Raw genomic sequence first — 12,536 nt, 5'->3', positions numbered from 1 at the left:
ATGGATAACAACGCTGCAAATTCGGAGAAATCTCACCTGATACACGAGAAGAATGCCAAAATGTATTCCTTAAAACTACAAAGGTGGGAGAAATGTCACGTTTCATATGATCGCAGCTGCACGTGGGAATATAATGTTGATTTACCTGAACGAGCACAATGTTAGATTTGTCATGCATCTTATTTAAAAAAAAAAAAAAGAAAAATGTTAAAACAAAAAATGAAAAAAATAATGAGAAAAACTTTTCGATCATGTCAAGTTTAAAGAAACTGACCAATGAGACGGCAGCACGTCTGTCTCCTGGTGATGTCCGTGACAGAAATCAGCAGTTTGAAGAGTAAACGTGAATATTTATTTATTTATTTTTTGTTCTTGAAGGCACTGTGTGTTGCTGAGGTTGTGTGTAACGTTACGAAGCCGCGGTGGGAGCAGTTGTTACTGTGGTGCATGTTAAGCAGGCTGCCGCTCTTGCTGGCTGTTTTATGTGAATGAACAAATTCATTTCCATGCTTGGCTTGTTTCTGGACAGCCTGTGACAAATGGCCCCGGGGCCAGTTCACTGAGCAATGCTAAAAACTCATCATCTGTCATTAGGGAGCCATGCAGCAGCAGCAGCTCCCTGCACGTCCAGTCTGCATGGGACGGAAAGAAACGGAAATCACCGAGAGTAATTACACAGTAAATACATGAAGGTGTTTACACCTGTGCGGGTAGAAAGGCTGACGCAAGGAAATGCTACGAGGAGAAAACATCAGGCAAAAACGATAAGAAAGAAACTGACAGTTAAGATCGTTTATAATACCAAGAAAATTATAATAAAAAGTGATTTAAAAACATTTCAGAAATCACAAATCGGTTGAAAATGTCGGATTCATATTATACATATAAATCTGAAAGGATTTTAAGAATAAATACTAAATATATGTCTTAAATTGGAGCTGCAGTATAAGAACGTGAAACGAAATCTAAAGTTATAATTTTAAAAAATATATCATAATCACTCCAGTTACTCTTTATATCAAATACAAACAAATAAAATAACTGAATCTAAAATTTGGGCCAAATATCGCAAATAAAGAAAATAAGCCGAATAAATCAGATTTTCTCTGCAGAGTAAAACATACAGCTGCAACATTTTGGTGCTGATCCCCTTCAGCTTTGTTTGTCCAACACAAAAGCAGCTGCTGCAGAAACACACCTGGTGGTTTCCAACATCCTGCTCCTGAAATCAGGTGGATTTTAATACCCGGGGGAGAAAAAAAATCATAAAACCATAATCTTTCTCAGTCCATATTCTGGAGAAATGATTTCGCTCATCGTTATCCTGTAAAACTGGATCAGGCCTCACGATGCGTCTGTTGTCATCCATCTAATTAATTACTGTTTTAATCACAGGCTGTAGGAGGTAGCTGGAAGTGAACTGATCCCTCTGATAAACTGCTTCACACGCGTCCCTATCAGCTGTTTCTCACTCTGCTCAGGAGAAACCACGATGTTTAAAAAGAAGTGAAGTGACAGTAAATGTATGGTTTGTGAGCAAGAGAGGAAGAGGCCAACCTAAAGAAAATAAAATAAAATAGTAAAATATGATATATCCATATATGTATATACAGATACATATATATTCTTTAAACAGCCACTTTAAATTGTTACTGCAGACATTCAGGCCTCTGAAAAACCTCATTCACTGTGATAAAAAAAAATTATATTCCAGAAATAAAAGAAATTATCATCATTGGTTCAAAGCGAGGTGAAGTGCAGGTGCTGCTGTGTGTTTATGGAGGGGGGGGGGGGGGGGGGGGGGGGGGTGCATATGGCGCCACATTTGGGATTTCATGCACCATTTGCACTGTGTGTGTGTGAGTGTGTGTGTGTGTGTATGTGTGTGTGTGTGTGTGTGTGAGTGCTTTTACTGTGTCACCTTTACCATATTCTTCCCAGCTGGCAGCAAAGTGTTTTATAAGGAACTGGCATCGCTCCATGTTCACATTTATACCTATCCATTAATCGAATAGTCAATAAACAGAAAATTAATCTGCAACTGCTTGATAATCGCTGAAGTGTTTCAGTAATTTTTTAAGGGACAATGCAACATTTTCCAGCATCAGCTTCTTAAATTTGAGACATTTCTCTGGGGAAACACCAGCTTTGCAAGATCACACAGGAAATTTATGAATAAACAAAAATAAATGTTTTTCTCTTTGTGCAAAAAAAAAGAAAAGAAAAGAAAAGAGCCAGATCACATGGATGAAACCAGGACAAAAAGTCAAAACCACAACCAAAACCTGACCAGTTCTGCCCAACCAACCAGCCTCAACCCTCCAATTACATCATACATCTTTGTATGAGTCAGATAAAAATATGAATCTCAAGTAATTGTGAGAAAAAAACCGCTGCCACTCTGATGATACCTCACAGAAAAAGAGTTGCTATAGATCAACTAATTCCTTTTCCTATCATTACTTACTTATTCATTATGTGTCTTTATGATATTACCCAGCTGTATTTACCAAAGTCTATTTACTGGATGGTTTGCTCACTGGTAATTGTAATATTTCTGGCAGGAAATGGAGGCAGAATAATTGGCTTTTGGTTAATGGGACGCTGTGACTGCTGCTGCAGCTTCCAGAAAATCCCCTCAGTAATAACCAGTGAAATCACCGTCTCTCTGAAGTGGACTTTTGGTCACCAGTCTGGTCTCAGGTGGCTCATAACATGTACAGTAATGTTCCTCATGAATTCTAAATTGATGAAAACTTTTTAATTAACCTTCTTATTGTGACTCACATTCTGTGAGCCTGTTCAATGAAGGTTTTCCAGAGATCAAATGTATTGATTCCATATAAATTCATAAAAAAAATCTTATGGGAAAAGTGCAGCTAGGTGGATTTTGCCTTTGGATGGAGCCAGGAAAGATGTGTCTCTGTTTCTATCCAGTCAGTGACGTGCAACCAAATGGCAGCTCAGTCATTTCACTCTACAAAAACATGTTCTCCAAGTGCTATAATAAAAACAGTACTAATAATATCATCATCACGGTCACTGGACGAACACTCTGCAGCAGTCCTTTCTCACTGCAGGCTGTGTTACGTCAGCTACAAATAATAGTGTATGGCACTGTGATGAAGCAGGTTGCAGCTGTAATTAAATGCTCGATGGTTATTTTATCTTTTTCAGTGGACAGCTCTTCTGAGGTCTCTTCATATCATATTTCACAGATCACTGAACACTCCCTCAGGCCTCTGCACTGCTGATGCTGAGTGTCAGAGAAAGAGCCAACAAAGACTGTAACCTGCCCTGTGGGATATCCACTAACAGATGAACACTATTTCAAAATGAAATCTAGTATTTAGAATATTTAGGAGACCCAGCATGTGTTCAGCGCTGTCATTTCTAACCAAGCACTTAAAGCGACAGCCACTTGAGCCAGTATCACATTTATGTTGGTGCAGGAATGTTCAAACTCATTTCAGCCTTTGGTGTTGGCAGTTTCATTTCCTCAGTCTCTATCCAAAGCTCAGGACCACAGGTGAGGGTTGGAGCACAGTTTGGCTGGTGAATCGAAAGCTTTGTCTTCCAGCTCGGCTTCCTCTTCACCTCAGCAGTGCAGTGCTACGCCTGCAGTACTGCTGATGCGGCACCGATCCGCCTGTTGATCTCAGGCTCTGTTTTACCCTCACTCATGAACACGACCCCGCTCCCAATCCAAAGGGAACAATCCACGCTTTTCTGAGAGCCATGGCCTCGGACTTACAGAGCCAGGTGTTCCCAGGCCACATACTGTCCTGTTTTATCTCCACAATCACAACACTCTCGAGGCTTCAGAGCACTTGAGTGTGTATCTATGTTGTATATATGTAGGCCGTGTGTGTGTGTGTTGTGCTTACACCGTATATGTATTTGCTCTTTAGTCTCAGTGGCATAATTGAACAGAATCTGTTTTCCACTTGGCTGCTTCTTGTCAGCGTGGACGTCCCATGAGACGTGTGTGTGTGATAAAGCCTGATCATGACACACTGGCGATCTCCCACGTGAAGTGTGTGATATAAAGTGTGTGTGTGTGTGTGTGTGTGGTTATATCAAGTGAGTCGAAATTAGTTTTTTTCCACCTCATTAGCCGCATCATTGCAGCTCCCCCTCACATGGCAAGAACAGCAACCTGCTTGTGAGTGTTGATGTGTGTGGGTGATGAAAATTGAGAAGTCAGCATTTTGTTTTGTTCACATGATTAAAATCCAGTTGTGTGTCAGCTGTGTCACAGGTGAGGTATATCTACACATGTAGTTCCCAGGTCGATCACTGAATAGTTTAACATTCAATTACTGTGATCAGGGGGCGACATTAAAAACATCCCTCATCAGTCTGATACAGAAAACTATGATGCTGTTTGATTGAAAACATACAATTACTGTCAATGGAAATACCTTAATTTAATCAGAAACAATATCGTATTAATTTTACTTTTATTATTTTCATAATAATAAAAATCTCAGTAATACTAGTAAACGTGTATGAAACTTGCAAATTTGAGTGAAAAACACTCAAAAAAGTTTTAAATATTGCAAAAAAAAGGTAAAAAAAAAGCCTTGACATTTTTCTCATATACTGTGTGAAGAATATGAAGCATCCAAACGTTTGACTGGCAGGATCATGCACAGTACCTGTTGCTTTGCTGCAGCTAGAATGTCCTCTGACAGTTACTCTCAGTTTTCTCAGATAAGTGTTTCATGTCTTGTGTTTTTAACATTAAGCATGAAAAGTAAAACCAGACACTTGCTGCGCCAATTATATAAATATTTTGGAGAAGAGGTTTTATGGAATTCGGAGGAGGCTGAAGTCCGGACTCTTTGGTCCCCACGTTCAACACTGTCAATAAAGACAAGCGCCACTGCACCACTGCTGATTGATTCTGCTCAGAGCAATAAAATACTTCCCTCTTCGCATCAGACTGGAGAACGCTGATCGGCTAAACTCATGTGGGTGTGAGCATATCTTCAGTCAGCAATTCGCTGCACTGACTGGGTGATGTTTCTATTACCCCAGAAAAGCTGTTTAGAGGCAGAGAACAAACAGAAAGCTACCGCAGCATTTCCTTCCCCCAACAGCGACGATTTACATTTCACAAATTCATGTTATTGAGTCTGTCTCTGAGTCCATACTTAAAGAACAGAGGAGTTGCCATAGACAGAAATTCTCAAATCCTGCACATAAAACTGTACAAATGAAAGAGATGGATTTTCTCTGTCTGCATTAACCCATACCTTTTGTATCCCTGCAGCTCCTTTCCAGACTCCAAAGAGCAGTATCCCGACTTTCCTTTTAAGAATGGAGGGATGGCCGGCGCCATCGAGCTGAAGCGACCCGTCGGCGCCCACTGCCACGGTACTGCCAAAGCCTTGGTGTGCGAGGACAGTGGGGACAAGCTGCTGGCCAAGAAGAAACTCTACATCGCCTCGGCCGTCTGCCTCGTCTTCATGATTGGCGAGGTTATAGGTAAAAGTTCAGAAGCTCAAACCTCAAGAAATAAAGAGAACAGAAGGTCAGACTTTGTGTTTCTGTATCAGACAGAAAATGTATTGCTCAGAGTATAAACTACTCACTGGCTATTGGCTGATGGCCCAGATGTTTATTATGATATAAGAGAATATCACATCTCTTTTACCTGAGGCATTACTCTCATTAAAATAAGAGAGAGAGCCTCAATATTAATTCAAAGTATCACGGTTCGTAGCTTCTTTAATTTACAGATTTTATCTACCTCTAAATGGAAAGAATAGATGTAATTAAAGACTGAGGGTGTTACTGCTCAGAAGGTGATCTCACAGTTGGAGGCACACTCCTTATCAGAGGGTTTTTAAAATCAGTTTTCCTATTATAGACTCTGGTCACTAGATCAGTAACTCTAATGAAATCACCACATAGGTTCTCTGTTCTTTCAGCTGTAGCTCCCTGTTGTTGCTGAACCGGTTATTTCCTGGTTTTCTGCAGGAGGCTACCTGGCTCACAGCCTGGCCATCATGACTGATGCCGCCCACCTCCTGACAGACTTTGGCAGTATGATGGTGAGCCTGTTCTCCCTGTGGATCTCCTCCAGACCGCCCACCAAAACCATGAACTTTGGCTGGCACAGATCAGGTCAGACCCAGAGATCAGATGCTTTTACAACTGCATCAACAATGTTGCATGTTTATTTATTCATACATAAAAATTTCAGAATCGCTGAATAACAGAAGGGTCACAAACCTGTCCTTTTCAGTGTGGAGTTACAGTACAGAGATGAGTCATTTCTACTGCTGTTAAACTGAATTAACAGCTGTGAGTGTGAGGGTTAACGCAGTGTTACACCTGTGCTACACGTGTCTAACTTCTCATCTCTGATGTGAGTCTCTGTACTTAACGTCTTGGTCTTTATCTAATGATAGAGAGATGCTGAAGTTATGGAATACGGTCGGTTATTTAACTTTATGTCCTGCTGCGGCGTTCAGATGGAGGTGTGCTGTCCTGTACTGTGTGTGATGAACTGTACGACCATATTAAAGTGATTAAGACTCCTGCCCCTCTCCACAGAGATCCTCGGGGCATTCATCTCGGTCATGTCCATCTGGATCGTTACGGGGGCTCTGGTCTATTTAGCCATCGAAAGGATCGTACGCAACGACTATGAGATTGATGGCCATGTAATGTTAGTCACCTCCGGCTGTGCCGTCATCGTCAATATTATGTGAGTGGTTCTGAGCATAATGGGCCTTAATGGGTTTAACGGAGCACATTAGAACTTGAGCCTTTTCAAACCTACTTTTTTAAAGTTTTTTTTTCCACTTTTAGCCTTAAACTGAATGCGGCTTTGATGAAAGTACCTTGAAAGTCCCTCTGTCTTCCTGTAGCATGGCCTACATCCTCCATCACTCCACCACCTTCCACGCTCACGGCAGCGGTTACCACCACATTGACGAGGACGGTCAGAGTCCCGTCGCTCACGGCCACGCCCACACGCTCCTCAGCGGCCACGGCAACACGAGCGTCCGCGCCGCCTTCATCCACGTGGTCGGAGACCTGCTGCAGAGTGTCGGCGTCATGGTGGCAGCGACCATCATCTACTTTCGGGTCAGATATAGGTCACATTCATGTTAGGGTGAGACCGAAGTGTCAGTTTGGCCCTTTAAAAAAAACAAAACAAATACATCAACATGTCTGACGCATTTTAATTTGTATTACAAGCATAATTTCCTCATTTATCCTAAGTCTTGTTTATTATGGATGACAGGGTTAAATGCTACTGTCATGATGCAAGATGTTCCCTTTTTTTCTGCCCCGAGCGTTTTAGTGCCTCCTGACTTTGGAAAACACCATCTGATGTCTCCGTCCTTGCTCCTTACAGCCTCCATAATCTCTTCCTCTCTCTTTCAGCCTGAGTACAAAGTTGCAGATCCCATCTGTACGTTCCTGTTTTCTGTCTTCGTCCTCTGCACCACCATCACCATCCTCAGAGATGTCTTCAGGATACTCATGGAAGGTACAGGCCCTGGGGATCAACAGGTTTTCAACAGTCATATTTGTGGAGGGAGCCAGACTACTTCCCCATGCTTCCAGTCTTTATGCTAAGCTAAGCTAATCCACACCCAGCTCCAACTCTCTGCAAGAAAGTGAATAAAGACTAAATGTTGATCTGTTCACTGAAGATGAACATGAACATGAGCTGAAGTGGTAACTCTGACCTTTACACTCGGTTGTTTTTCAGCCTGCAGCTGTGATCAAGCTGTCGAGGTTTGACCTGACCTAAGAAGGTCGGCATCACATGATGCTTACAGCTGCTTCGTGCATTCAGAACATCATGTTAGTGGAAAGAAGGGCAATGATGCTACATTTCAACCACATTTCCATAGACGTCTGTAATTGCCCGCACTCGCCAGTTATCAATTTACGTTCGTACACGTGCTCCATGGTGAGTCCATGGAATAAAAGTAGCACGGAAAAGGTTGACAGATCTCTGTGCTTCTGTTAGCTCCACACTGGTTATAACTCGTTTGGCTGTTTCAACTTTTAAGAACAAGAGCACAGATGGTCACGTCCTCGGGATGTCCTAAGATTTTCGGGACATTTTAAAATTCTCTTTGCACATGAATGAATTTAGTGAAAATGACCCTCCCACAGGAAACACCTGAGGCATCTTCTAAAACATTTACCAACGACAGACTGAGCCCTGCGAAGCAACTTGATGGCTGCAGCATTCATTTTATGTAATATTCATTTGAAGCTGACTGTGCTTTGAGTAGTGAGCTCACAGACACAGCGTAGGACCTGTTTTAATTTGTGCCCTGCTGTTTTTCAGGGTCTCCTAAAGGAATAGAGTTTAACTCGGTGAAGGAGGTGCTGCTGTCTGTGAAAGCCGTGAAGTCCATGCACTGTCTGCACCTCTGGGCTCTGACGCTGGGCCAGGCGCTGGTCTCTGTTCACCTGGCCATAGGTAACGTGACACAGCGATCTACCACCACTTCACGACAGGAGAGTGCAGGGGGTTACACAGGAGTCCAGTGTCGTGGTTAAGAGCAGAGCAGCCCAGCGTTTAGCGGAGTGAAGGTCAGCAGGGTAAAGAGGATCAAATCGACAGTAAAATAACCCAGAGCAGAATCCAGGAAAAATCAAATCCATGAAATGGAGGAGAAAACAGGAAAGTTCACTGTTTTTAAACAGACCGAGACAGAAGATTGAAAAATAAGAATAAAGTACAGCAGAGCTAAATAAAGAGCCAGAGAACACAGGTGCCTACAGAAAAGTAAAGTCTGTTATAGAAAAGAATCAACTGCAGTTCAAAGGTGTAATTAGCAGAATGTTATGGAGACAGATCACTGACTTAAATAGAAATTTGAATTTGGTGATTCAGACGTTCCACCAAACTGAATTTAGGGACTGAGTGCATCACAAACTCAAAACGTGCATCTGGGTGCAGTTACCACGTAGCTCCAGAGAGCTATCTTCAGTGTGAGTGTTAATTTCACGCAGATTGCATTCTGCATTTCAAATTTAATGTCTACCGGCACAAAGTTCTTCTCAGGCTTTAAATCTGTAGGAGGTCAAGAAGAGAAGGAGGATTTAGAGAAAAGTAGCAGAACAATATCCAGTGCAGCAGACTCACTGTGTTGTTTTCTACCGTCAGAGGAGGGTGCTGACCCCCAGTCTGTGCTGCACGAGGCCACCGATCTGCTCCACACCAAGTTTGGTTTCTACAGCGTCACCATCCAGGTAGAGCTCTACTCCGAAGACATGAGCCACTGCTCCCACTGCCAGGACCCCAGTGAGTGATACTGATACTGGACTGAACTGGACCGGACCCAACAGGACATGGAACGGCTCAGGCACATTCTCATTCTCTCTGGGTGGGCTGCACCAGTGAGCGCTGCATTCACAAGGCAGCCTCCTGTTACCAAAACAGCAGAAAGAGTAGAGGTAGATTGTTGTGTTCGCCATAAAGTCATAAGAAATGAAGACAGCGAAATCATCCATGTGTTGGTTGTTGAGTGCTGACGCTGGAGCTCCATGCTAACAAGGAACATGTTGACTAATTCCTCCTAAAAATATATATATATACATATACATAATTTCAGGAGAAAACAAATGTTAGTTTCTATCTTTCTAAAGTGGGTGATGCTTTCTGAAGTCACCGCTGACTGAAAACACTGCCTGATTTTTGGTATTTCATGTAAATTAAGGAAACTGCCAGACACAGGAGCACACGTTCTGAATTACTTCACAGTGCTGGGCCTACTGCTTACTTTCTAACTTCCTGATGATGCTACATATACACAATAATAATGCGAGTCCCGGTATATTAGTATGGAGCATACAGTCAGTAAAGAGTATGTACTAAACTGTTAGTATGGAGCACCTGGTGTAGTGATCTGCCGGGGGACACATGGATGACTTTAATGTTGTTTCAACACTAACTTTTCCAAATGATCTTCTACCAGATTCTCACTCTGCAGTTCACTGTCATCTTTGTTCCATTAGCCTGCTTTCAGCTAAAGGTCAGACAGGGAGATGTGCACCACCAGCTGGTCATAAATTACATTTTGAAAGAGTTTTCAACTTGATCAAAAATAATTTGAACTTTACTTCCTGACGTACACTCATTGCAAATATCAAGGATTTGGGTAAATAGAGCCCTGGTCCAGATCCCTCACACTGGTCTTTAAACCTACAGTATCCTGACCCGAAATGTTCCTGTGCTCACTTTAAACATTATGCTGAATCATACGTCACCGTAACATCCTAACTCACATCTCTATGGGAACTCTTCTACCTAACAATTCAGCAAAATCTGGACTTGACCAAGAAACTACTGTACTGTACTTATCACATCATGCCAAAGATGAGGAGTCACCTCTGTCTCCATGCTGGAAGGACGGGAGGGTCAGAAAAATTCAGTTATTTCAACACTAGTAAACATCTAGATTTGAGCAAAATTCAGTGTAAATATGAGGATCAGTTCATACGTGGTTCATGTTTCTTACGATATCAACAGCCTCAAAACTGAACACATCAAGGGCTATTTCTGTTGGTGGTTCTTTTGATAGTTTTGCTGTGTTGCAGACGTCGTTTCAGTTTCCAGAGTCGCACTCTACGAAATCACAGCCAGCTAATAGTGGACAGTGTATTGATGTGGATTGAGCAAAAGGGAAATGAATAAGTGTCGTGTTGAAAGTGGTTTCAGCTGCTTCCACTGAGCAGACATTCTGCCGTCTGAGGGCGAAAGTGATTTAGCCTGGCAGTCGGACGATTAGTTTGAGCTTCACGCTGTCATCCATCTCATCTATCTCTCATTTCTCCTGTAGCTTCGGTGTTACCCATCCATCGAATATGTGTCTCTCTGTTCCCCAAGCGTTCACCCATCCGTCTGTCTGTCTGCCTGCCTATCCATCCATCCGTCCGAGTTTTGCCAGTCAGTTACGTTTTTTAGTTTACTGATCTGTAAACAGAAGAAACTATTAATTTTTACAAAAAATATCTGACAGAGTTTTACATAAAACTGTGCTTTTGTTCATCAAATTATTTTCCAAACAAATATTACGTAATTGTTAAATCATTGTAGAGCTCCTGCAGCCATTGTTATAGATTCATCCTCAAGGGACAGTGAATATCTGGAGCATGTTATTTGGTCATTAGTTAACTAATCATCTAAAGGGAGACACTACAGTAAAGGCTGTGTAATGAACAAATGTGCTCAGTGCGGCAAACTGCCCTTTAGATTGTGTTACTTCCATATACATTTTTACGGTGGTGATGGCACTAGAGAAAGATTCACCCTCTGGTGACAATGAATATACTCAAGTTTTACAGCTATCCTGGCTATCCCATTAGTTATGTTGTGTCTGATAATCTGGCCCGAGAGATGCACTAAGGGAAATGTTGTGTAATGAACAAACAAAAGGAAGTTCATCTTCTGGGGAGCCAGAGAATCCTTTAATAGCGAACTTCCCTGAAGATTTGATTGTATTGAAATTTGTGTTGATGGTGGTGCTAGTGGGACGATGACGGTGTCATCGAGATCATTAAGATTCATCCTCTGAGGACCATAAATACCAAGAGCATGTTTCATGGAACTTCATCTAGTTTGGGTTGGTACTGGTCAGTGATTTTGAGTAAAGGGAATAATTTTTATCATTTGCACCAATAAGAGCAGCCAATGAGCCAGTCAACATGCCTGTAATGCTTCACAGCTACTATAAAGCGTTGATGTTGATAGTTGTTTTTAAAGAAAGGACACCTGTACATTGTAAACGCCTCGTCGACATCCACTCTGATCCAAATACTTGCATGGTTGTTAGCTGTTAATCAATATCATTGTACATTAAGAAGTTTCTTGTTCAACTGCCAATCAGAATATGTTAATACGCCATGCGGAAGATTAATCAAAGTATCTTCTTTAAAATTCTATATTTTCACCAATTTTTAAGGAGATCCTGTATATTTAAATACATTTTTTCCTTTTGGAATAATAGAAAATGAGAATATATATGGACCCAACAGCTATGACGTTAAAACAATGTGAATGTAATGAAGACCAATGCATTTTACTGTACTAGTTTTGATATACATGCATACTGGAGTTCTGCAGTGTTGAACTGGAGCTAAAGTCTTCTTTACAATCTGAAAAAGTTCATTTCATTCCAGAGAAATACTGTTCCTGTTTGTTCACTAGGGAAGTCTAATGTTTGGGAATGCTCTCTGTATTGTGATGTTGCTGTCTGTGACAATTATACTTTGTGTGACTGTTGTAAATATGTCAAATATTGTGAATTTTCTGTGTATGAGTTTGTGTATACTTGTGTAAATACACTTATCTTCCTTGTACAATCGGTCCTTAAAAAGTCCTATTTGTCTATGTGTTCTGGTGATAATGTGTAACTCCACTTGTCACATCTGTGATGTTTGATATTTTATTTTTATGTGTGACAAGAGTTTTTTGTAACGTGAAATAAAAAAGTGCAGATGATGGAAAGATGCTGGATTATTTTAGGACGTCCACTGGGACAGAGACA

The 12,536-nt window shown here is 41.5% G+C and overlaps 1 protein-coding gene across 1 annotated transcript; it reads left to right on the top strand.

Annotated features, from left to right (window-relative positions):
• slc30a2 (solute carrier family 30 member 2) lies at window positions 1–9,300 on the top strand. Its single transcript, XM_041064604.1, has 8 exons — window positions 1–83; window positions 5,279–5,493; window positions 5,989–6,135; window positions 6,568–6,721; window positions 6,885–7,104; window positions 7,408–7,513; window positions 8,330–8,464; window positions 9,155–9,300. The coding sequence occupies exons 1-8, from the start codon at window positions 1–3 to the stop codon at window positions 9,298–9,300; spliced, it is 1,206 nt and encodes a 401-aa protein (XP_040920538.1).
• The last annotated feature ends 3,236 nt before the right edge of the window (window positions 9,301–12,536 follow it).

The sequence above is a fragment of the Toxotes jaculatrix genome, chromosome 19 (genome assembly GCF_017976425.1).
Source record: "Toxotes jaculatrix isolate fToxJac2 chromosome 19, fToxJac2.pri, whole genome shotgun sequence".
Classification (NCBI taxonomy): Eukaryota; Metazoa; Chordata; class Actinopteri; family Toxotidae; genus Toxotes; species Toxotes jaculatrix.
This window is presented reverse-complemented; position numbering and strand designations above follow the sequence as displayed.